We start from the raw sequence: 27422 nt of genomic DNA on the forward strand, positions 1-27422 counted from the left end.
AACAGTGAGGTGGCAAAGTTTTTTGCAGACAATACAAAATTACTCAAGATAGTTAAGTCGAAAGCTGACTGTGAAGAGTTACAAAGGGATCGCACAAGACTGGGTGACAAAATTCCCGATGAAATTCAGTGTTGATAGGTGAAAACCATACAGAATGATAAGCTCTAAATTAGCCTTTACCACTCTCAGAAGAGATCTTGGAGTCATTGTGGATAAGTCTCTGAAATCATCTGCTCAATGTGCAGCAGCAGTCAAAAAAGCTAACAATTTTAGGAACTGCTAGGAAAGGGTTAGATAATGAAACAGTAAATATCATAATGCCACTTTGTAGATCCATGGTATGACCCCATCTTGAGTACTGCATGCAGTTCTGCTCATCCCATTTCAAAAAAGATATATTAGAATTGGAAGAAGTACGGAGAAGGGCAACAAAAATGATTAGGGGTATGGCACAGTTTCTGTACAAGGAGAGATTAAAAAGATGAGGACGGTTCAGTTTAGAAAAGAGATAACTAAGGGGGGATATGAAAGAGGTCTATAAAACCATGAATGCTGTGGAGAAAGTAAAAAAGAAAGTGTTATTTACCCCTTCTCATAACACAAGAACTAGGGGTCACCCAATGAAATTAATGGGCAGCAGGTTTAAAACAAATAAAAGAAAGTACTTCCTCACACAACACTTAGTCAGCATACCCCTTGCCAGGGGATGTTGTAAAGGCCGAAAGTATAACTGGGCTCAAAAAAGAATGAGATGAGTTCATGTAGCGTAGGTCCATCAAAGGCTATTAGCCAAGCTGGTCAGGGATGCAACCCCAAGCTCTTGGTATGCCAAAGTCTCTGATTGCAAGAAGTTGGGACTAGATGACCAGGGATGAATCACTCAATAGTTACTCTGTTCTGTTAATTCCCTCTGAAGCATCTGGCATTAGCCACTGTCAGAAGACAGGTTACTGGGCTAGATGGACTGTTGGTTTGACCCCGGTATGACCATTCTTACGTTGTATACCTGTTGTAGAACATAAGATGAAATTTATGCCAAAAAAAGCAGAAAATAATTTCTGCTGTTATTTGTATCATATAGTATGGCGCAGGGAAAAATAAATATGAAATATTCTGGTTTTGCATCAGTGGTGGTCCATATTTCATTACTCTGTTAGCCAAGTAATCTTCATTGTCTTTCCTCACATACCTTACTACAGGTTGGATGTGTGTACCTGAGAGCAGAACTTGAACCTACTAAATTGCAAATGTTCTTGCATCAGAAACAAAACCAGTGGTGTGGAAATATATAAAATTTCTGTGCAATGGGAAAAAAATCAAAATATTTTCAGAGAATTTACTTGTTTCCAATTTAAATCCAGAAAATAAAGGGATTTGGGGGTAATGTTGAAACTATATCAAAATACCTAAAACCATCACAATGGCCTTTATATACACACTGTGTTTAAATACCAACTTAATATTTGAATGGTTACTCTTGTTGCTTGATATTCTCTTCTGGCAGGGCATTCGTAGGTCTTGGCTACACTTGCGAGTTACAGCACTGTAAAGGCTCCCCCAGCGCTGTAACTCACTCCCCGCCCACAGTGGCAAGGCATTTGCAGCACTGTATCTCCGTGGTTGCAGCGCTGCATGTACTCCACCTCTCCGAGAGGAATAGCGAGTATTGCGCTACGGCGCCAGTGTGGCTGCCCAATGCTCTGTGAATGGCCTCCAGAATTATTCGGCAGTATCCCACAATGCCTGTTCTAGCCACTCTGGTCATCAGTTCAAACTCTACTGCCCTGGCCTCAGGTAACCAACCATGTGACCGACCCTTTACATTCCCCAGGAATTTTAAAAATCCCCTTCCTGTTTGCTCAGCCCAGAGTGGTGTGGAGTGCTATCAGGGAATCTTTCCAGGTGACCATGACGCCATGCGCCAAGCAAGCCCCAGCATGGAGCAATGGCGAATTGCTGGACCTCATCAGTGTTTGGGGGGAGGAAGCTGTACAGTCCCAGCTGCGCTCCAGCCGTAGGAATTATGATACCTTCGGGAAGGTATCAAAAGACATGATGGAAAGGAGCCATGACCGGGATGCCCTGCAGTGCAGGATTAAAGTGGAGGAGCTGCGGAGTGCCTACCGCAAAGCCCGCGACGCAAACTGCCGCTCGGGTGCTCCCCCTGCGACCTGCCAATTCTACAAAGAGCTGGATGCGATACTTGGGGTTAACCCCACCTCCACTCGGAGCACCACTGTGGACACTTCAGAGCCAGTGTGGAGGGGGAGGAGGAGGAAAACGGGAGTGATGGTGGTGGGCCGGATGGAGACACCCCGGAATCCCTGGAGCCATGCAGCCAGGAGCTCTTCTCGAGCCAGGAGGAAGGTAGCCAGTCGCAGCGGCCAGTACTTGGTGGAGGACAAACAGAAGAGCAGGTTCCCGGTAAGCGTTTTTTTTTTCGGGAAGGAATTTTTTCGGTTCGGGCTCTTTGGGAGAGGAGGGTTAGGCATGCATGCCTAGATGCGGAATAGTGCATTGATGTGGTTTATCACATCGCGGTAATCAGCCTCGGTAATCTCCTCGAATGTCTCATCCAGAACGTGTGCAATGCTCTTGCGCAGGTTTATCGGGAGAGCCACTGTGGTCCTTGTCCCAGCTAGGCTAACGTGTCCGCGCCACTGTGCTGCGAGGGGCGGGGGGACCATTGCTGCACACAGGCAAGCTGATATGGGCCAGGGCAGAAGCCACATTGCAGTAGAAGACCCTCCCTTGCTTCCCAGGTCACCCTCAGCAGCGAGATATCGTCCAGGACAAACTCCTGTGGAAAATGTTGGGACAGTGTTCAGTGTAGGTGCCCCCTGAAGCTGTTGGCTCTCCCCAAGGCACAGAAACCCAGAGGACAGTGCAGCCCTGAAACAATCAGTCCCCCTTACTCACCATTTTGAGGCTCCCGTGGGATGTGTGTGCTCTGTTTCGGACGGGAAAATTATGCTATTGTGTAGACCCTGTGTGTTTTCTACTCCTTAAGTGCGGGGGGAATCATTACTTTGTCTGGTATAAACAATGCTGCCTCTGTTAAACGTTGCATTTTTGCCTATACAGCTGCATCAACCTTGAGACCTCAGCCATCCCTCTTATTGCCTGCTCAGAGACTGCAAAGACTCAGGAAGAGACTGCGAAAAAGCAAAGAAGACATGCTGCAAGAAGTGATGTGGCAATCTATTAAAAAGAATGAGAAAGCACAGAACTGGAGGGAGAGAGAAAGCAGGATCCGCCAGGAAAACACAGCGCAGCGGCGGCAAAGCACTGATAGGCTCATAAGCATCCTGGAGCGCCAAGCAGATGCTATCCAGGAACTGGTAGCCATGCAGAAAGAGGAGCAGTACCGCAAACACCACTCCTCTTCCCCCCCCCTCCGCCCTTGTCCCAAAACTCTTTCTGTTGTGCCCCACTGTCACATCCAACCCACTTTCCCCAACTTCCGTGTTCTTCACGCCACCAGTATCTTCACCACCCAGCCCTGAAAACCACGACCCTTACCCTCTGCATTCAACCCCCATCACCATGCAGTATCGCTGTGCTGAAGTGCAGCACTCACTGCACACCAGACAGGACATACGCGAATCTGTGATTGTACTGTTCCCCACTCCACCCCCTTGTTTCTTTTCAATAAATAATTTTTTTTTCTTTTCAATAAATGGATTCTTTGGCTTTGAAAACATTCTTTATTATTGCATAAAGTAAAAGACTCCTTAGCCCAGGAAATAAACAGGCACTGCAAGTCGGCTTGTCTGCTTAGCAGACACTGATTCCTAAAAATTGGAACTACTGCACTTCACTCCCGTGCAGGGCACCAGATATCACTGCTGGTTTTCAGCCTCAAATTGCTCCCTCAAGGCATCCTTAATCCTTGCAGCCCCGTGCTGGGCCCCTGTAATAGCCCTGCTCTCTGGCTGTGCAAATTCAGCCTCCAGGTGTTGAACCTCAGAGGTCCATGCCTGAGTGAAGCTTTCACCCTTCCCTTCACAAATATTATGGAGAGCACAGCACGCAGATATAATCGCGGGGATGCTGTTTTCGGCCAAGTCCAGCTTCCCATACAGAGATAGCCAGCGGGCCTTTAAACAGCCAAAGGCACACTCGACAGTCATTCGGCACCAGCTCAGCCTGAAGTTGAACCATTCCTTGCTGCTGTCAAGGCTCTCTGTGTAGGGTTTCATGAGCCACGGCATTAACGGGTAAGCAGGATCTCCAAGGATCACAATGGGCATTTCAACTTCCCCTACCGTGATCTTCCACTCTGGGGAAAAAAGTTCCGGCCTGCATCTTCCTGTTCTGAAAGATGTGTGCGTCATGCACCTTTCCGGGCCAGCCTGTGTTAATGTCAATGAAACGCCCACGGTCATCCACAAGCGCCTGGAGAACCATAGAGAAATACCCCTTCCGATTAACTTACTCGGATCCTAGGTGGGGTGGTGCCAGAATAGGAATGTGCGTCCCATCTATCGCCCCTCCACAGTTAGGGAACCCCATTTGTGCAAAGCCATCCACTATTTCCTGCACTTTACCTAGAGTCACGGTTCTTCTGAGTAGGATGCGATTAATGGCCTTGCAAACTTGCATCAACACGATTCCAACGGTCGACTTTCCCACTCCATACTGGTTTGCAACCGACCGGTAGCTGTCTGGAGTTGCCAGCTTCCAGATTGCAATAGCCACCCGCTTCTCCACTGGCAGGGCAGCTCTCAATCTCGTGTCCTTGTGCCGCAGGGTGGGGGCAAGCTCCTCACACAGTCCCATGAAAGTGGCTTTTCTCATCCGAAAGTTCTGCAGCCACTGCTCGTCATCCCAGACTTCCATGATGATGTGATCCCACCACTCGGTGCTTGTTTCCCGAGCCCAAAAGCGGCGTTCCACGGTGCTGAGCATGTCCATGAATGCCACAAGCAATTTCGTGTCATACACGTTACGCGGCTCGATAGCATCGTTGGACTCCTCACCCTCGCTCTCACTGTCTCTTTGGATCTTAAGGAATAGTTCGACAGCCAAATGTGACGTGCTGGCAAGAATAGTCAGCATACGCCTCAGCAGTTCGGACTCCATTTCCCGCAGACAGATCACGCTGCACAGAAACCGTTGAAAGATGGCGCCAAAGGTGGATGGAAACAAAGGATTTCTGGAATGCGAAGCGATGCATCACGGGGCATTGGGACAGGGCCCAGAATCCCCTGAACCCACGCCCCCTTCCCACAACCCACAGCACCAGAATGGGAAAAGGTGCTCTGTGGGATAGCTGCCCATAATGCTCCGCTCCCAATAGCACTGCAATTGCCGCAAATGTGGCCACGACAGTGCGCTGGGCAGCTGTCAGTGTGGACAGACTGCAGCGCTTTCCCTACTCAGCTGCACAAAGTCAGATTTAACTCACAGCGCTGTACATCTGCAAGTGTAGCCAAGGCCGTAGGCTCTCTAAAGAGTGATGGTTTGCCTTGAGAGAAAGGAGGGCACAGTGGTCTCGTAGGTTTTGCACACGCCTAGCAGTCAAGTGATTTGGGTCCTCATTCTGTTTTTCATTCTGACTTGGTCTCTGACCATGGACGAGACACTTAACCTCTTGGTGATATTTTCCCATGTGTCAGGAGCTGATTTGTGGGGTTAGGCTTGCGAAACAAGTAAGCAAAAGTAAAATGCCTAAACAGGATTGACTAAGAAAAATAATGCAAGCATGAGGGGTAATTTTCCAAAGTCCAGAACACATCCAGTTTCTTCAGTTTTATCTCCTCAGGTTTCTGTTGAAACCTTATAGCCATCATCTTATTCCTCTTTCATAAGCTCCAGTAATGTTATGGTGAAGAAAATTTGGTGTGCCTGGAGTCCTCAGACTTTCTTGATTATCCCTCCCCCCCCCCCCCCCAATTCTTTCAGTGTGGCTCTGTGATAGATATGGCTCAGAATCTGTAGAATTATTTGATGATCTCATTATAACATAAGACTACCTTAGTGTTCTTGGTTATTATATCACCCCATCACTGTGGTATGAGTACTTATATCCATGCTTAATTTATGAGAATTATCACAAGTATTTGTTCTACCTGTTAACTTTTCAAGCGAAAATACGCTCCTGGAGTGGTTCTGTAATCTTCTGAGATTGTAAGGAGTATTTTTAGGTAATTGTTTGCTCATCTGCCCCCAAAGGATCAATTATGTTGTGTTCTGTAGTTTTCTGCTAATATAAGCCCTGCTCAACATATATGAAGCCATTGGTAGGGATAATGAAGCAGTCTGCGCTGTGATTTATTTCTTTTGTTGTATGTGTAGTAGTACTTAGATGCCCTAATCGGGTCAGGACCACATTGTACTCATAATGTGATATAAGCAGTATGTAGATGCAACATATGCTTCATCAACCTTTGATGATGCAGGGCTTTATTTTCCCCATTTCTAGTCTAGGTAGTGGTTTGGGTGAGAGCTGACTACAGGAAAAAAATGCTTATAGAAAAATATATTCAAAGGGTAATCTTTGCATAAGCCCCAAAAGTAGCCTGGACCCTTGAAGCTTTATAGGTCAGTACCTTCCTGTCTGACCACTGAAGTTTTATAGGTGCCTCTTTCCTGTCTCTCCTACTTTCTCGAAGGCAATAATCTTTGCTTTGGGCCTCATGGACCCGTTGACTCCTCCCATGTAAGATTCTTTATACTGGAAAATTTTCCTTTTGAGTGCTTTTTGATCTTCATAGATCTGCAATCTAGATAGAGAACCCTGGGTTTGTAAAATTTCCATCCTCCTGCTGATTATTATTTTATATAACTTAATTGGCATCTCTTGCTCAAGTGTAGATTTCACTGACAGTCATGAAATGCAACATTTTTTCCAGAAAAGTCCCAGGGCTTCATTTACGCTAGAGGGAAATGACCCATGTGAAACAGGCAAGACTAATTCCTATTAAAAAAAAAAAGCATCTCTGCAATTGTCTATAGATCAAATTACAGTAAAAGCTTTGTTATCCGGCATGTTTGGGGTATGGGGCGAGGAGGGGCATGCCGGTTAGTAAAAATTCCAGTTAATTATACTTACCAATGGAATACCAATTTTCAAATAATTATGAAAATGAATAAGGTATAAAATAGTGTACAAGTACTCACCAATCCAGTAGCAGTACAGCACTGCAGAGTAGTTGGTTTCTTGAAGCACTTAGGTGAATACAGGTAAAGTTTTCTATACAGTAGGGTTATCTTAGGACACTACATATCACTATGGACAGCGCATGGCGTACACCCAGATCACAAAAAATGTTTAACACTAAAACGATTCTGAACATAATTTAATCTTTGATGATTCAGAAGGCACTTCAGGATCTTGCAGTGCCTCAGGGTCATCATGATCAACATCAATTATCATTGTAGATGTAGAAGGTGTAGGAGATTGGGCTGAATCTGTAATGATCCTATGACACCCTGGAAACTGCTTTTTTGAATAAATCCCTGATACCAGCTTGCTCACTTGTCTTCTGCCTCTTTTGCATAAAAACAGAGTGCAGAATGTGCAATTGCATAACCTCCTGGGCAGTATACTAGTCCCAGTTACTAGGTTGAAAATCTGTATTGGGAGATATCAGAAATGCCAGTTAATAGAGCTTTCTGGCTGATAAAGTGCCGGATAACACAGCTTTTACTGTAATTGGTTGATAGCACCAATTAGGGATATGTTTGCTGGAAAGTTACTATCTCACCTCTGCCCATTGTCCCAAAACAGTTTGACATGTTGATAATCCTAAATGACATATCTCCCAGATAGAAAAAAGAGAAATAATGGTGGGCGAAAAGAGGTGCCCACAGGGACCCTAGCAAGAGGGAAAAATGGGGGGTGAACCCTGGTATGGAGTGGAAGGGGGAAATGGAGGGAGACTGGGGAATGCAGGTGCACACAGCACCTAGAATGGAGGAGTCACAGAGAGTCTTTGGGGGAATGAGAAATGGACACATGGAGCCCTTGGCATGAGGATGGTGAAGGGTTTGCAGTGAGTTCCTGAAATAGAAAGGGATGTGAGGGTTCCAAACAGGGAGCTTAGGAGCAAGAGCGGGGCGGTGTGCATGGAGTTTGGCCTGCAGAAACAACTGAGTGAATGAACCCCTACTTTTATATTGTCACACCTTATCCTTTTGAAAAGATAGCTGTGTCCTGAACCTTTTCTAAAATTCTCTTGATGTTCTTCTAGAAAGCAAGACCGAGGTGAAGACCCAGCAAAAAGTTTATTAAACAAATACTTGAATAGTGCTGCTTTGTCGTGAGGCAGCGCACATTCCAGACTTCTGTGCCAAGATTTCTGGAGAAAAAACATAGAAGATGCAAATTAGGGTTCAATAATTTATCATCCTTACAGTTTAAATTAGATTACCGGAGGGTCACACTCTTTATTGCTTCTTCAGGCTGAGCTCCTGCATAGACCATACATTCCATGCATTCCTCCATTGACTCTCCCGCCTCTGTGTGCTCCATGACCCTTCATTCTTCCTCCATTCTTACTCATTTTATTCCTGTCCCAGAGATAAGTGCATTCAGGATGTCCTCAAACTCTAATGGGACGATGGGCAGAGCTGAGATTCAGCCAGAAGACTGAATAGCTGCCATCAACTTTTTTTTTTTTTTTTTTTTTTGGACTCATAGACGATTAAAGAGGTGGTTGAAACAGCTAAGTCTACTAACTAGATGCAAGGGACTTAATGGGTCCTTTGGTTCCCCTTCTCTTCTCTCCTCCCTTTCTGGTTTTCACCAAAATAATAGGTGTCTGCCAATTTCTGCCTAGAACACTCCAGGCAATTTTGAAATTGATCAGATGGGGCATTCAGAAGTTAGCATTTCTCTGTATTTAACATGATATCAAGTTAAGTGTAAGGTCTTTGTTCAGCCAATAATCCCTACCAACATAGGTAAAAAGAACTTTCTATTTAGATAGGAAAAGTGAATCTGGAAAAGATGACTATTTGTGTGGGTCTGTGATTTTTTTTTTGAGGATCCAGAAGACTATCTTAAAGCCAAGATACTTTAAAAAAAAGTGCGTAATGTTAGGCACTTAAGTTTCTTTTGTCAACAAAGTGGCCTGATTTTCAAAACATGAATTTCAGTGCCTAACTTCAGGCACCCTATTTTTTAAAATCTTGACTTAAATGTCTAGAGTGGAATGTAAAGCTGAAAGGCCCTAAGACACTAGCACTTATACTTTGCTGACTTAAGTCTAATCGCCATCCTTTTTATACCCCACAGGCTGGTTACACTTCTGTTCGGGAACTACAGCAGCATTTACGGCTCAAGGAGAAGGTTCTTTTTGAATCTTGCTGCGCATTAATAGATCTTGTCCAAGAGCGAGAGCATATCCTACCAACTGCAGAAGAGGTAAAATAGATTGTGTTGTCATGGTTTCTATATTTTTTGTCAACATGAAATATGATCTATTTTAACTGGATATGGGTATATAGTAGAAAACTGACTTTTCAGTTGTGGTTTGAAAAGGTGACAGACTTAAGGAAACTGACTCTTTAATATATTGCCCTAGTTATGCGGCATATTGAATTAACTTGTACTGGAGCATCTCTATTTTAGGGCATCTCAAGACTCACTTTTCAGTCAATGTCTACCTAATTAATAGTTTTAGGTACCAAAAGCTATTAAGAAATTAAGAGGGCAATAGTGCAAGACAACTTTTGATCACGTAACCCTGTTCAAGCCAGTTATGGGACTGTCCAGGGTTGTTGTAATATATAATCAGTTTCACAATGGAAGGATGAATTTTGAGTTTCTTAATGCATATGAGGAGTTCATGGCAAAGCACGGGTAGATAAACACATCTTACATTTATTGTAGAGGATAGAATTAGTTTCTGTAGATTTCCATTAATACTTCAGGTATAACACATTCCAGGTAAGTTTCTGTTTTGTCCTCATGACCAGGTGAATACTTTTTGGTAATCTGGAAAGTAAAAACACTTAAGTACTGCAGTAAAGAATTATACTGTATGCACTTCAGTTATTTAAACAGATATATTTTTCTGTAAGGAAGGTCTTGTTTCGCTCTGGGATGATACAGAAAATCTTCATCCTCTTGATAAAAAGATGACATTGACATCTGAGGTCCCAGAATATCTCATAGAGAAATTATGGCAACGTGTGGTGGATGACAGTTTGGTAATTGGAGTAAAAATAACAGAATCACCTAACTTGTAAGTAAATACATTCTAATAACTTAGTCTATAAGTTGGATCCTGCAGTTACAAAGTTGAAGGTGACTACAAAGTTAAAAATTTGACTTGTAACTTTCTGTGCTTTAGAAATCTATATTTTATGTTATAAACCAGGGGTGGCCAGGGGTTACTTGTTCTTTAGGCCGCATATGACAATTTTCAGAAGTTCTAGAGCCGGGACGCGCCTGCTGGGGTTCAAAGCTTCAGTCCTGCAGGGTGGGAGGGTCTCGGAACTTCAGCCCTGCAGGGAGGGCGATCTTGGAGCTTCAACTGTGCGGGAGACGTTTGCCCAGACTCAGGATTTCAGCCCCGTTCCTGCTGAAGCCCCCTAGCCCTGGCAGGCATGCCCCGTGGGGCTGAAGCCCCAAGACCCTCCTCCCCATTGGGCAGAAGCCAAAGGTGATACATTGAAGGAGACACGTAGGGTCCCCCGATTTTTGCCAGAGTTTGCTGGCCCTGCTCAGTCACATGGTGGCGCCAGGCCCACTCCCTGCACGGCAGTTGCTGGAGCTGGCAAGCTGGGAGCTATAGACATAGGGCGAGGCAGTGGCAACAGCTGGGAGCTGCAGGGAGAGCCACTGCTTTTGCTGCTGCCTCTCCCTGAAGAGCTAACATCTGGAAGCTGCAGGGAGGGGCCGCTGACAGTAAGGGGGGGAAGCATGTCTGGGGGGTGTGAGTCAAGCTGTTGGGTGGGGAAGGGGGAACGAACCTTTAGATTGTGCCCCTCCACTAGAAGGCCCCAGTTGTCTCTGGCAGAACCTCTAGTCCCACCACCCTGCCGCAGGGCAGAAGCCCTGATCTACCCCCGAGTAGATGGAGAATAGGGAGGGGAGGAGGGGACGTAGGGAGCTCCACAAGCCGCACTTTAACTGTAAAAGAGCCATTATAAACTTAAAGAAATTTTAAACTACACAGGAAGCAAGAAAATTGAACGTAATACACTACCTATGTGCAATGTGGCTACATCAGTGCTAAAAGTTCCTTAACTTTTGCATTTCTGGATTTATTTTTCACTGTACCCTTACAGCTGCCTTAGCATTGTTCCTTCAATAAATCTAAAAATGTTTTTCTATTTCCATTCTTGGCAAGAGTCCATGTCATCTTAAGAGAAAAGTACAGTAGAAAACATTGCAGACTTTTTGTTGACCCTAACATTTGTAACATCTGGCCATGTGACATGCATCCAGATACTCCAGTGTTAGTCTTCTAAATTGAATTATGTTAGTTTGGTGTGAAGTCAAATAAAAATTTGGCAATCCCACATGATTTAAATCCAGTATAAATAAATTTGTAGCGCTTCCTGTGTGTATGTATAAATAAATTAAATAAAACTAACTTTCTTTAAAATGGCTTGTTTATTCTGTTATGTATCTTGATTTTCATAGTTAGTTGAACATTTTCCATCCCTAGAGGGTGTTCACTAATATCACTTACGCTCTAGAAAAATATAATTAGCAAGTACAGGGGAGTCTCATCTTACATGGGGGTGCCGTTCCACGGTTAGCGTGTAAAGTGAAAACCGCGTATAGTCAAAATTACATTGAGTTGAATGGCGGGCGTAATCGCCTGCACTACAGGTACAGTATTAAAATTGTTATTTTTCTCTTTTGCCGACCGCGTAAAGCTGAAATCGCGTATGTTAAATGTGTGTAAGATGCGACAGACCTGTATTTAATTTGAAAACTTGGTTTAAAGTAAATACTTGAAACCCATGAACTTGACACAGGAACATATATTGCTTGTTAGAGGCAGCGCTCTCACCTTTTGACCTATGTATATTCCCACAAGCAATGTAGTAGAAGTTGGAAAAGTTGCGCTTTAGGAGGGTGCCATTGAAAATCTGTCCCATGACTGAGCGAACTGACTCGCTAAGCCCTTTAGCCACTGTGCCTGAGCTATAGGTATGGTCTCTCTCAACTGCCAGATTGCTATAGCTTTATAAAAAAAAACTTGACTTCATCTCTAAGAGCCACTGGGGGAAGAGGTTATCTTCACTTTTAAGTTTTAATTTTTAGCTCTGATGGTAGTAATTCTGTATTTAACATAGTAATTGTTTTTAATGGGACCACAGAATATTTAACTAGTGATACCTATGCCTAAAAACATTTCCCCTTCTTTTGAGCAAAATTGCAATGTTGTATTGTAGCATAAGATCTTACCTCACTGCAATGAAAACTGTGAAACATGAGTCTTTTAAACCTGACTCATAGCTTGAAGCTTAGTTGACTGACAAAATGAAATTAACAAAAACATTGTTTCAAATCATTTAAGGGCCCTTGTGAGAGAACAGTACATAGTAATATTAAAGTGAATAGAACGTTTCACAAATTTCACACAGCACTGTATTATATCTATTAAGTCAAATAGTGTAGTAATTTAGAATCTTAATTTGAAATTCACACGCTATTTGAACAGAACTGCATAGAAGTTTCTAAAATTAAGTATGGAGTAGCAGAAGGGCCCTATCCTTCACTTGAAGAATTAACATCACATTTCAAACAGATTTTAAAGAAGGAAAGAATGTTGCTGTTCTGTATGTTAGGTATCCTTGTACTACATTATAAGTAAATATACTTTTTAAAACAACATTTAAAAATAAATTTAAAACTTGAATCATTTATCTACACAAACTTGTGACTGGGATATTCAGTGACCTCTAAGAGAATTAAGCACAGAGATCCTATTAACTTCCAATGGGAATTTGACACCTAGTTCCTGTAGGCTCCTCTGAAAATCTCAGCCTGTGTTGTTGAAATCTAACACCATGCATACTGTGTTGGGTAAAGTATATGCTAATATATACCTTCAAAGTTCTAACCAGGCACCTTTGCACTATCACATGAATTAGTCTGAAAGTATGTTAAAGATCTTTGATCAATTCATCTGTTCTTTGGTAATTTGGCTGACAGCATAAAATCTTGAATCTCCAAGATGTTAAAGCATTAAATGTCAGTACACATCTTTGCAAAGCTTTGATTATATTTGTCTGACTATAAAATGTGAACTTGAAGTACAATAATGTTGTATGGGTTTTACAGGTCACTGAATGATGTCAGCTTATCCCTGGTAATGGAGCATGACTTCACTTCAGATTCTCCAGTTATTGAGTGTCAGAGTAAAATAGTTAAACTGAATAAGACTTTCTCAGCATTGTCTATCTCCTCATGCCAAATGGAACCACAACCAAAAAGGATAAAATTGGACTTCCATAGTGAGAATGATCTGAAAAAAGAGTACCCTCGAAGATCTTCTAAAATTCCGTCAGATGGAGCAAAGACATTTGTTGCTGTTACCCGCCTTTCACCGCTGCTGGCTTTCCGAGATATATGTTGTATTATACTACTGCATGCTAAGAGGAGAAAATATCAAGATGGCAACCTGCAGGAAAGCAGACAGCTGACTTTACTATGTGGGAAAATTTCATTATGCCTGGAAGATATTTCAAGTGGAAAATATTCCGTAAACTTGCTAAGAAATAATAGTCATTGTACAGGTAAATATGTAATGCATTGCCTTGTTCACATTAGTCAGAAGAGCTGGTTAATTTAATATCCTCATTTTTGTTTTCAAGCCATAATCTCATTTTTTCATGTTGTGATCATTTTTACCAAAATATGTATAATTTCATTACAAAGTCTGTCATGAATTAGAAACCTACTGAGACAGAAAACAGTAGGAAAAATGTGTTCTCAATGTGGAAAAATGTTAAGTGAGTTGCTCCCAGGTTCTGTACTAGGTTTAGTGTTTAAATATATTTATTGATCTTAAAAAGGTGGAGAGCAGTGCACAATTTGGAGGTAACATAAAATTTAGATTCTTTATTTAGAAAAGACTGAGAGGAACTTTAAAGGGACCTAACAAAACTAAGTCAGTTGGCACTCTGATGGCAGATGATGAATGGAAGGTAATGTATCCTGGAAAGAATAATTTGAACTTCATATAACTAGAGCTGGTTGAAGGATTTCTGGTTTGAGAAATTTTGACACTTTGAAATTTGGTTGTGTTCCATATTGGAACACAACAAAATTTTTCAAAACTTCTTGTGACCTGAAAATTCTGAAAAAATGTCATTTCAGAAATGCTGACGTGTGGTGTTTTCAAAATAAAACGTGCTCTCCCATCCAACTGCTGTTGCGTGAAATTGAGATAGTTGTCAGTTTCACTCAGCAGCTGCCTGGCTCCCAGACCTGCTCAGGGTGTACTGTGCTGGGGCAGCCCTGCCATGGAAAGTGCCCCAAAGCTGCAAAGCCAAGATTCTCCAGTCTGCCAGGTTCCCTGCCATGGCACTGGGAGCAGAGCCCCAATTAATCCCTCCACAGCAGGGAGCCTGGGAACCCTGACATAGTAGGGCTGCTTTGGAGCCACGGACCCTGGGATTCATGATTTGCATGGCACAGATCCCCAGAAGCTAGCCAGGTGAGCAGGCAGGGAACCAGGCAACTATCTGTGATTTGGCAAATACTCATCAAAAGATTGTTGAACTTGACTCACTTTCACAAGAAATTTCAGGTTTGGCAAACCAGTGTATACAGTTTTATCTGAAAATTTCTTACCAGTTCTGCTTAAACTTTGCAGGGATCAAAATAACTGTAATCCGCTTTTCTGTTCAATGCACATGGGTGATCAAAAAGCAAACAATGTTTAGGATATCCGTTTTACATATAATGGGGTTATCCCATTATAAATCAATGCCTTCTCCCTGAACAATGCATTCAATTCTGGTCATTTTCTCGCAAAAAAAGATGTAGCAGAAATAGAAGATGCCCAGAGACAAGTGACATCTCTAGAGGCATGGAAAGACTTCTACATGAGTAGAAATTGAAAAGGCTGAGATTTTTTTTAATTTAAAGGAATTAAATAAGAGGATGATGGGATAGGAAAGAGGTATACAAAGAGAGAATGATATAGAGAAGGTAATTTGGGATCTCCAGTTTATTCTTGTTTAATAGAGGAACAAGGGGCACCAATTTTAAAATTCGTTCTTCAAGAGGAGCTGACAAACAAGTTTATATGGCAAATCTTGGAGCTTGCTCTGAGAAGGAGAGGGGGAGCAAAATGTCTTTAAAGGTACAGTCTCTGCTGCTTATCTCCTCTAAATATGAGATATTTAACTTTCATATAAACAATTGTATAAAAATATATTTTTCCTGAGATAACTAGCTAAAAATTTTGAGATTACCTCATACAGATGACACTGAAACAATTGAAAAAACTCCTGTTCAGAAATGCAGCCATACATAAAACTATTTTAGAATCAGACCTCCCTCTCTAGTGATACAGTTATTTCTCCTCCCTCTCTCAATCAGCTGCAGGGAATCTGGAATTCTCTGTCCTCTCTGAAGGCAAAGCCAGGGAAGAGGAGACTGTTTAGGAGCTGCTGTATTAATGGCCAAGGTCCACCAATCATATTAATATCACAGTAGGCTATTGATAAGTCTCTTGGCAAACCGATGTTTTTCCCTACAACTCTCTAATATCCAGGAGGCCCGTTGTCAACTGACCTGGATGCTTGCTAAGAACCCCAGTAAGAAGGTGGTGGGAAGGGAATTCCCTCGGGAGGGCTGGATGCTTTGGTAGACTTGTGTGGTGAAGTAGAATCCAAGAGTGACAGTTGTGATGTAAGATCAAGCAAGAGGGACATACCATTGCTAGGTAAGCAAGGTAGATATCATTCGTGACCATGGAAACATTGAAACTTCCCAGTTCCAGCTTTCTTGAAATAGCAGTAAAAAGGAGATGATGAAATCTGAAAGAAAAACACATTTTGATCAGTATTTGTTAACTAGTAAAATATTTAAATACTTAGATTTAATACCCTTTCATATTTTTTCTCTTACAGGCATCATGGAAGATATATTTGCTATTCTTGCAATATCTCTCAAATTCTCCTTTCAGATAGTCTCATCTGACTGCACACTGACTCCAGTGAACATGTGGCTACTGTCACAAATGGAGTGTATGCCAATCAAGGAATGCCCTGAAAATATGTTTTGTCATAAATTGGGAAGTCTGCATGGCACTATCTTTAACTGGAATCTACAAACTCCATTTGAAGGAACTTTAACATTGTTTTGCAGGTAATAGTAGTTGGAAAGCTTAGGGAATACCAAGACCTATGTGATGGGTTCCCTCTGGGGTGCCACCTGGAACTGGGGTACCACTGAGCCCCCTGATCCACCAGCCTCGGCTCCCTCACTGTACTGTTGTGACAAGCTGCAAAGCCCTCCAGCCTGCACTTTCACCAGCATTCATATAGCTGCAGTTACACGCAGGCTCTCTAACCACCAGATTCCCAGCCTGGGACCCCAGAGCAGTACCATCCTGCCCTGGTCAAATCTGGCCAGTATAAGGGTTTAATACCCGGTCCTCCTCTCACTCCGTGTGACGAGAACAATGCACACTTGTAGTAACCAAGCGAGAGATTTTTCCCCAAGCACTCCAGTCAAAGCTCACTGATATAGATTAAAACAAAACAAGTTAATAAACTACAAAAGATAGATTTTAAGTGATTTATAAGGGATAGCAAACAGATCAAAGTAGACTACCTACCAAAGAAACAAAAAACACAAACTAAGCTTAATATACTAGCTAGATTGGATATGAAATAGCAGATTCTCACCATAAAAGATGATACAAGCAGGCTACAGATTCTTAAGGGGCAAGTTGCACTTGCTTCACAGCTTGGAATGCCCAGGTATTTCATTCGCAGTCTAGAAATCCTTTTAGCCTGGGTCCAGTACTTCCCCCAGTTCAGTCTTTGTTCCTCAGGTGTTTCCAGGTGTAGTCTTGTGTGGGGACTGAAGAAGACCAGATGATGTCACTCCCTGCCTTATATAGCTTTTGCTTATGGGGGGAACCCTTTGTTCCAAAACTTGGTTCCCAGCCCAGTCTGTGGAAAAATACTGACATTCCAAGATGGAGTCCAGCATCGTGGGGCCTGGTCACGTGTCCTTGTAGAGTCATAGCAGCCATCAGGCTGTCTAATGTTCTCAGGACAGCTCACCAGGTGGGAGATAAGCTTCTCCTAAGGCCTATTGTTTTCCCTAATGGCTCATTGCTCTGAATAGGCCCTTCCCAACCAGCCATCTAGACTGAAAGCATCTTGTCTAGTGGACGTTACCCAGGTGTAAGTACACTTGAAATACAGATACATAGTATTTATAACTTCAGATACAAAAATGATACATGCATACATACAATGATACATATGATTTTAAGAAATCATATTCAGCGAATCATAAGTTTTCCAATGGCACCTCACATGGCTTATCTTGCATAAAATACATCAGAATTATGTTATGATCATATAGCAATATCACTATGAAGAATATGGGGTGCAATGTCCCATCCTCCATAACTTGAGTTTGAGGCAGAATATCATTTTTTCATTGTAATTATTTTGTCATAGTGTAATAAGCATAGTATAGCAGTGACAGCCATTTAGAACTGTTTTTAAATTGCCATCCTATGCCTATTAGTAGATCTGATTGGATTGCCTTTTGCAATCAGTTGTGCTCTGCCCAGACACCTGGACATAAAATCAAAGTATATACAGGACTAATGCTATTTAATATGTCAAAATATACAGTTCCATGAACGTGCAATTATGTATGTTCAGCAACTTTAAGGGTTGTCTTTGCTTACTACCCTTGGAAAATAACACACGTCTCTGAGTTAGATCTCTGGCTATATTCCCTTGGCACTAGGAGTTGGAATCTTCTCACTGCTAACCATAGATCTTCAGCGAACGGATGAAGCTTAGCCGTTTGCAAGCCTTCCTGGAGGCTTTCTTATATGCAAACTTCATGAGGCAGTTTGGAGAGTGAAAATATCTGCAACTCTCATGAGTTCCCTACTTTTTTCAGCTTATAGCAGTTCAGTTAGAATTGTAAGATTGTCAATTCAGGAAAATCCTGAATTTCACTAAAAGGTAGTAATATAACTTTTATGTAAATAAACTAAATTTGCCCTTATCCTTAACAATGTGATTAAAAATAAGAAATCTACAAATGCTGATCTGATCATTAACCATTTTTTCATTTAATAACACCTCAAAGTGACTTTTAATTCAATATTCTGTATGCAGTGCTGATTAATTCCTGTCCTCAAATTCTAAAATGATAGTATAACTCTTTGTCTGAATAGTCACTATTGCCCCTTCGTTATTTTTTTTCAGTGTGGATCAGTTGAACTAGCATGTATCCATGTTTGGATCTTACCTGTTTGAGAAATGGGTAGGCCACAGAACTTCTTCCATCAGGCCAAGTACTATGTTAATAATAGCAGTATTATTTGGCTTAGTAGCCTATGCAGTATGCTACATGCTTCTCAAACATGAAATATGGTACATTCCCTGCCCTGAAGAATTCAGTCTAAAAGGCAGAATAAAGAGAGGGTATTACTGATGTGCCTTTATAACTATAGTGGGCTCAGTTTTTGCTCAAAGTAGGGATTAGCCTCTGTTTCATATGAAGAATACAGTGTATCATCACTAAATTTAAAGAACATTATTTGAGTAAAAATTTCCTCATCTGAGGAACTCTGAATAAATCCACTAGTGAAAACTGATTCAATATCAGTCTTTTTAAGAAACTGCGTGTCTCACCATTGTTTTTATCGATTTTGCTAACAAACCACTGGCTAGTTATCCTTCAAACTTCCCATGTAATTAATTCATTGAAAACTAGTGCCAAGTGTATATTTGAGGAATTCTGGTTATATCTCTAATCAGAGTTATTAACTTCACTGTATCACTTTGCCCTTATACTTATAATTAACTCTCATTCTAATACCCATTCAACTCTTTACTATACTTTAATGTCCACACAAAACACATTGTAACTTCCTTGTGGCTCAGCATATAAGGAAACACACTAACTCAACACATTAATCTCCTTCACATTATGGGCACCCCCTAAATTACAGTCCAATACTTCTCCCAGAAACAGATGATACACAGCACTCTTAACTGTGGGTATATATTTCAGCACTGAATATTTGCTGATGTTGCACAAGTCTGCTTAGCATTAATTCTTCAGCTATACAGTAGTTGGCATAAGCTCCAAAGGGAAGATTTTGCTTGTCTTTCCACCTGCAGGAAATATAACTTAAAAGATTTACACAATAAGATGTCTAGGTAATTTCCCCAGTCAGCTTAAAGTAGCTTCATTGTACAGTTCCACTAACCAATTTTGAAAGAATTGTATCCTTGTGTTGATGATTGTTTTATTTTACAGAAATCAAACTGTCTTGTTCCAGTGCCTTCATAGCCTCCTTGGAGTTCTCCCACCAACCTGCAAAGTAAAACCCCTGAGGTTAGAAAGCAAGGACATCCTTACTGACCAGTTTGCACTAGCTTTGGAAAAGGAAATGGTCACCCTTCGGAGTTCTTTCTCCTCTGCAGTAAGTGAAGTTGAAAACAACTTGACATTGAGCTGTGAGGCAGACAAGAAAATGAGCAGGTTGACAGTGTCATCTTTGGCTGACAAAAAGGAAGCAGTGCGGCAGCTCAGAGAGGAGCTTCAAAACGAACAGAAGCAAAGTGCATTGGGTATGAACCGAACAGTGAGCGGTGCCCTTTACAGACAAATTAGTTTGGAAATTATTGAGGCTCAACTGTGTTCTGATATGATTGCATGGAGACTGAACATTTCATAATGACTCCTCTGAAAATTTATTTTGAATACAATTTTATTTAAATGACACTATCAAGCACTATTTATATTTTGTTTTTACTTTCTATATGTAACTCCTTTTTAGAAGATGTAGAATAAAACTTTTTTCTACCGGTGTTGTCACTACTGTTTGATACACATTTTCCTTTTTTGAAAGTACTTAGTATTAATATAGCTTTTCACTTGTAAATCATAAATTGCTATAAATAAATACCTATATTTTGGCTGATGAAGCATAGCCAGTTTGACACTAATGAAACATTTAAAGATGGACCTCTAGGACAGCTAGATAGCAAGTACTTTTTACAGTTTTAAATAAAGCCTGTAAAATGTCTGTTGTAGACATTGACAATACTTAGATTTGTATTGATTTAAAACTGAATCTTAAGGTTGGGATTTACAAGAATCTAAAGAAGTTAAGCACCCAGTTTCCGTTGAATTTCAATAGGGCTTGGGCACCTAATTCCCTTAGACTTGTAAAATAAATTGTATAGACTTCCTCTTTGGAGAGGTGAATCAAAAGTGGTACCCATAATTTCAGGTGACCACACTCTGCTAAAATAAACCACCTCAATTTGAGTCTCCTTATGGTGAGGAATTGGTAGCTTTGTTCTATTTCCTTAAGATAGGAGATGTACTTCTACATGTATAACATTGACTTCCAGATATTAATGGGCAATTTAGAAATATATTTGAGATGCAAAAATAAGGAACATCGCAACCAAATCTAGAGCACATTTGAACATTAGTGGCTGACTATAAATGCAAAATTAGGTTATCATCAAATAAATAACGCTGATACTGGGAAAAATAATCAAACTACAGAACATGTCAAACAAACTTGTCGGGTTTTGGTTACATTAATGGGGAAAGAGAAACAAGAAATCAGACTGTCAACTGAGGCAAAATGCAATTAAGATAGTTTTAAGTATTCATTAGATTTTACCTAAATAGTGAAGTTAAGATGTCTGGGCTAAAGAGCTTATCCTTTATAAGGAAGGACTATGGAAATACAGTAACTGTTACACTGCATGCATGCCCTCACAGTATTTAGATTGTAAGCACCTTCAGGAGGGAATCTTGTCTTGTCTGTATAAAGCCGGGATTGGCAACCTTTGGCATGCGGCTCGCCAGGGTAAGCATCCTGGCGGGCCGGGCCGGTTTGTTTACCTGCTGCGTCTGCAGGTTGGGCCGATCGCGGCTCCCACTGGCCGCGGTTTGCTGTCCCAGACCAATGGGGGCTGCGGGAAGCAGCAGCCAGCCCTTACCCTGGCAAGCCGCATGCCAAAGGTTGCCGATCCCTGGTCTAAAGTGAACTGTATAAGAAATAATAACCAAAACTATACCAGTCTGCCTGCTATTTAACACTTATCTATAAAATAAGATTCCAGGATTTTCACCTGTCTGCATCTCACTCTGAAGCCTAGAATGTCTTGAGTCAACGCAAAGTGATGGAAACAGCTACAAACTGAAGTTTTTGTTCAGGATATCACCGGGTTGAATCATCACAGGGTTTTGTGGTCTGTTGCTGTTGAATTTTAAGTTCCCAGCCATTTTGACTTTACAAATTACACGTGTGTGACAGAAGGCATGTATCTATGCCATGCCAAGAGACCTAGACTATTGTGCTATTAGAGGTAACTCAGCTAATCACCCAAGATTGCTCTTCAGTTAATTTGCATGCAACAATTTCATTGGTTGTATAAGGGAGACTGTACAGATGGCCCAACAGCCCGTACCTGTGACAGCATGGGTTTTCCGCTACTAATGTATAATACATTATTTAACAGTTTAAGCCACGGTAAATTTTTTCTAGAAAGTTTGAACAATTGTACAATATTATTTTTGGCAAGGTTCAAAAAATCAGACCTTTCGCATGGGGAGCATTTTTAAAAATTTCAATATATCAAATGTCTTGGCCTAGAAACTCCCAAATTTGCCTTAAGCTGTTTGCCTTCACTGGGATGGGGGAAGAGTGTGATGATTAGTTTAAATATTAGTTGATACATATATGAACCCCACTGCAATCCAAATCTACAGTCATATGCTTTAGGAAATCCAACAACCAGTGGGGCAAACTTGCTGAAGTACATGAACAAAACCAGGAATTTTTACAGGTATGTTCTATTGAAATGACTTTGATTTATCATACTGTAATTCTAATATTGGGAGAGAACCCAGATAAAACTGATTGAAGTGTCAATTTTAGTTGAGTGTTGGAGAAACGGCTTAGAGTAACTTGTTCAAAGTTGTCATATCAAATATATCACTGGCTTTCTAGATCTCAATTTCTCCCCCTTTCTGAGTTGTTTGGCCCATGCCTTGCTTTCTGCAAATACTGGAGGGAATTCAAATTTATCGATCAGGCTCTAGGATGTAGCCCCTTTCCTTCCCTTGCAGCAGATGCTATGGCAGTGCAGAGTAGGTATTAGCCTTTGTATTTCATCAGTTGCAATCCTAGCTTTTAATGCTTATTTATTTATTTGGATCCAGCAGCATGCAAAATACTTCCCTCCTCCCTACCTTTATTTTTGCCCTGAGGGACTAAAAATTCATGGGCTTTAGTCCCTGAATGGGCCATGCACTAAATTCTTTCCATGTGTCTGTTCCTCCTTATCTGTCATAATGGAGCAGGCCAAACAGAGCAAGTCAAAGGTAAAGAAATTATCCATCTACAAGGCACCCTCTCAGGAGAGGAGAAGAGGAGCTTTGTCGTGAATGCTTCCAGGCCACAGGGTCTTGTTGCGTCAGGGGAAGGAACTCAGGGTCTACACTCTCTCTTCCACATGGATATGGTGTCTACAGAGCAACATTCTATAGATACAGTTGAAAGTCCATAAGCCATTTCAAGATCTCCTCTATGACGTGGATATCATCCATTTCACTTTGGAATCCTTATTTGGGGCACTGCATTAACAACGTGTGATGGTTTGGATGTTCACTGCAGTTGCACAAAGGGTAGTCTTTGATTTTTCCATTTGTGCATCAAGTAGCTGCATCTGCCATGGTTTGTTTGCGTGCAGTTCAGTGTGGTCCAAAGTCTGCATGATAGATTGAAACTGGGAGGGTGGCTTGTTGGGTCAGTGATAATGTGCTTGTTTGGAAAGATGGATGAGCTCCAGGCACTTTGCCATTCCCTGGACAGATCCAAAGACATGAAGTGGTCACATGTCAGGTCCATAGTGGTTTTCACGATTTCAGCTGTTGTTGGTGTATGTTGTCCATAACCTACCTGATGGGAATTTCTGGGTAGTCTTTGGCACGTTTAAGTTCTCGTGCTGTGGCTATATAACTAAATGGAGGATCAATATTTGTTAATGCAGAAAGCCATGGTAAAGGCGTTGGTTTTAAAGTTCCTGTAATGATTTGCATGCTCAGATTCAGCCTGCGTATCCGCAATTTGGATATGGCAGCTTTTTGTTCACACTGGTGTATGATGCTCTGAACTGAGTACACCAGGGCCAAAGCTGATGTTCATAGAACTGGGACAGTTGATCCCCAGCTTGTTCCCGCTAACTTCTGGATAATGTTGATGCTATCTTTACTATCTGGTTTCTAAAATGAGTGATTTACTAACTGGGCCAGAAAGGTGCTAAGGTTTCTACTTCATGTTTATAATAAGAAAAAGATCAGGAGGAGTCCAAGCCATCTTAAATTTTAGGAGGCTGACTGGTCAATGAAGATGAAAGTCAGGATGAAAACTAACTAACTTCTACTCTCACTACAATCTCTCCAATGTGGACCTGGAAGGCGCTTATCTGCATATTCCAGTCAAACCCTGTCACTGATACAATTTCCAATTATTAATACAATTGCCCTTTGGGCTATTGTCCACTACAGAGTGTTTGTGAAGATCTTGATAGTGATGATAACCAGATGAGGAATCTACAGTCTCCTCTAAATGCATTCTAAGATGACCTATTCATCAGGGTATGTGATGCTCTGACCGCTAGATCAGGACTGGGAGACAGGAACTCATGAGTTTTGATGCCCGTGGCTTACTGCATGATTTTGGGCAAATCACCTAACCTATTTCCTCATCAGTAAAATGGGAATGAAACCTATCAACTTGATAGCAATGTGAGGATTAATGTTTGTACAGTATTTTGAAGACGCAAAGCCCTGTAAATGCTAAGTAGAAATTACTTATGCTGAGTTTAAAAAAAAAAAAAAAATCTTCTTAGCAGTAGCAGTACAAAAAAAATTATGCATGAATCTTTCCAGAAGCCAAACAGCACAGTTTTCTGAATGGATAAGTCTAATAATGTACATTTATATAAACAGCTCAGATTAAATAATTTTCCCAAGGGCCAGGTTTTGCCATCCTTACTCTCAGTTGCATAGATCCTTGCTGAGTAATAATAATAATATTGCAACTGGGATAACTGTGGAATAAAATGTTGCTCAACATAAGAGTGGCAGACTGTACCCCAAAATTAACTATCTGTATTATAATGAGTGGTAACTGTTAGTGTCTTCCACCCATCACTACCCTAATTCTTTATCTAGGCTAGTAATTTTTCTCCATTAAATTAATTTCCTTTATTACTGAAACACAATATCTTAGATGATATGTTGGCATTTGTTTCAGCAAAATAAATGTACGTTTATTTGTATTAAGATAGTGGCTGGGGACCAAGACTTCATTCTGCTAGGGCGTGTACAAACACAAAAGGACAGTCTGTAGAAAAAGGCCTACAAATATCTAAGGAATAAAAACATTTTGCATGTTGGCTTATAAATGGCATACTAATTGCATGTGGCTACTAATACATACCTAAATATATTAAAATCCTGTTTTATGCCAATAATAGTGGTTTTCCATTTCACATAAATTTTTTTTTTTTTTTTTGGACTTGAAATGTTGTGTAGCTTGCTTTTACAAATAAGAAAATCTTTGTGCACTTTTAGTAATTATATAGTGATTAATATTTATTTGAAACTCTCGATAGATGTTTTACCCCAAAAATTATATAAAGACATTATTCTTATTTTCTCCAGCTATTTTGTGGATCATCTAACTCTTGAGTTTTGAGTTTGCTTTATATTTGTCTCTAGCTTATGTGGATACTAGAACCTTGACTCTAATCACAAAAATTTCATAAGAACAATAAGGTTAAAGATTTTTTCCCATAACCCTGGCAGTAAAGAAAAAATATTCTGTTAATTAGCTGTATCAAAATTACTTTAGGAATCATTTACCAGTCTGAACAGACTTGTGGCTTCTGCTCACTCTCTGTTGGTCAGTATCTGTCGTCATGCCTATAGCCTGATTTGGGGTGTGTTAGTAATGTTGATGTAATGTATCCACTTAATTTAATTAATTGGTTTTAATTAATATTAATAATACTTATGGATATTAATTAGTATGGGTTTAGGCTCGCCAATTTGTTTGATCAGAAGATAAAGTTCGTCCTGAATCAGGCTTCACAGAGTTTATAAAAGGACCTTCGGGGGTAAGCCAGGAAGCTTACACTGAGACAGATATAGTCATAAAGACCTTTTATTAAAATCAATGAAATAGTAAGCAAATGGTAAAACAGTTAGAATTACAGAGTTACAATTGTATTACTGTTGTTCAAGAGATACATATGATGATACAATATTACGTGCTGCAAACTTTGGTTAATACTCACACTCTGTTTTAATAACCCGGTGTTGGAAGATAAGGGACCATGCCTGTGGCGGTTCCGTTTTCACACCTCTTAGCAGAGGAATCTAATGCAGAGCTGTTAAAGCTGTTTACTCTTTAACTTAACTCAATAAGACTTAAACTGAAATAAAGCATAGGGAAACCAAGCTTAGCCTAGTCCCCTTAAAACTTATAGTTTGAAAATAAATAAAGTACGGCTTATTAATAGTTAATAGCCATCCTAGATGGGTAGCATCGATACGTTGTTGAAGGTGGAAACAATGAAGAGTAGACAGGAGTGGGTAGATTCATCTCGCCATTTGGGAGGCAATCGCCTTTTTATAGGGCATTGGTCGGAAATCCTTCCTCTTATGCCCAGATTTCATCCTTCTCCCACAGAAATGATAGGGTACACTTACCCCATAGGCTAATATGTATGTGTGTATGGATGACAGGTATGTACGTACTTGTGGTGTACTTGTTAGATCTGTGGATACCACTTTGAAAAATCCCCTTTGCCATCCTTCATTCTTTATTGGTTTAGGGAAAAGGTCTCTAGACATCTGTGTGGGTGTTTTATCTATTTTTATTTTTCTGGGTAAGGGTCCCAAAATGTGCTAACTTTGCCTTAGCTTAACATACAGGGTTTTGGCCTGTAGGTCTCTTGCATTACAGCCAAACTTATTTTTACTATAAGTCTATTACATCAAATACTCAAATTTATAAGAAAAGATATATTTATACAAACAAGCAGATTAATCCTTAGGGCTACATGTCTAACTACATATCCATGAGGTTGTTTTAAAAAATGAACTGTCTAGACATTGCAAGTCAGTTTTGCAGAAGTTAGTTTTGTTTGATGCTATTCATTAGGATGGCTAACTCCCTATTCAGTAAAAATAGCTGCCAAAATAAATCTGCTGAACATTTACACCACAAGACTTCAGCACAGTAGGAGATCATTTGATTTCCTTGATGTAATTATTGGATTTTGAATTTGGCCAGAGCACCAGGCTTAACTTTTTTCCCCTAAAGTAAACAAACTCTTAAATGACCACAATTGGACTGGACATTTAGTTTGGCATCTCATTTAAAAGAGGATACCTTCAATAGAGCTGTTTGCCCCTCACATCATTCTTGCTAAGATCAGAAGTTCACTAATAGAGTAGGATGCCATAGAGGAAGTTCCCAAAGAGTTCTGGAGAAATGGATTTTATTCCAGGTATTTCCTGGTTCAAAGAAAGATGGAGCTTTCCAACCCATTCTAGACCTTCAGATATTCATTTCTGATCAGGAAGTTCAAATTCCACATGCTTACCCTATAGCAGTAATCGAAATACTGCAGGAGAGCTCATGTCTCAGTGTTCTTCCTCAAACTAATGGATCTTATGGTTTCAGCAACATACATAACTTGGTATGCACATCTAAATATGATGCACTACAGCACTGGCAAGCACACATCATTCCAAATACAGAGAGCATATTTATGAAATTTGACACTAGCCAGGAATGTGTTCCTATCCATCATGTTGTAAACTCAACAGTGTAATGCTGTCTAAGGAGTTGCATTCAACTGCCCAATTCAGTCAGCCAGTCACCTCTGACTTCTCCGATCTGGTTGAGGGGCTAATTGCAAGAATTGGACAAATAACTGTCACTGGGGTTTCTAGGAGAAAATACTCCACATCAGCATTCTAAAGTTGAAAGCCCAATTTGTTGCTCTTAAGTCTTTTCCTCATCACCTACATGGGAAAGTCATCCAAGTAGTTCCCGAGAACACTACAATGATATTTTATGGGAACAAGCAGTGGGGACACATTCCAGCATGGTCAAAAAGGCCATCACTCTTCTGGAGCTGTAAGTAGTGCACCACATTTCTCCTTTAGTCCTCTGCTTTTC

The 27422-nt window shown here is 40.8% G+C and overlaps 1 protein-coding gene across 3 annotated transcripts in view; it reads left to right on the plus strand.

Moving 5' to 3' along the window:
- The window catches only part of FANCB (FA complementation group B), a 28935-nt gene extending 8935 nt beyond the window's left edge, over nucleotides 1–20000 (plus strand). For all 3 annotated transcript variants that reach the window (XM_054007410.1, XM_054007428.1, XM_054007419.1), the window contains 5 exons: nucleotides 9245–9373; nucleotides 10033–10196; nucleotides 13256–13710; nucleotides 16057–16294; nucleotides 19454–20000. In XM_054007410.1, coding sequence (XP_053863385.1) covers nucleotides 9245–9373; nucleotides 10033–10196; nucleotides 13256–13710; nucleotides 16057–16294; nucleotides 19454–19874 — 1407 coding nt within the window. In that variant the 3' untranslated portion in view covers nucleotides 19875–20000. The remainder of the gene's footprint in view (nucleotides 1–9244; nucleotides 9374–10032; nucleotides 10197–13255; nucleotides 13711–16056; nucleotides 16295–19453) is intronic.
- The last annotated feature ends 7422 nt before the right edge of the window (nucleotides 20001–27422 follow it).

The sequence above is a fragment of the Malaclemys terrapin genome, chromosome 1 (assembly GCF_027887155.1).
Source record: "Malaclemys terrapin pileata isolate rMalTer1 chromosome 1, rMalTer1.hap1, whole genome shotgun sequence".
NCBI classification, from domain to species: domain Eukaryota; kingdom Metazoa; phylum Chordata; order Testudines; family Emydidae; genus Malaclemys; species Malaclemys terrapin.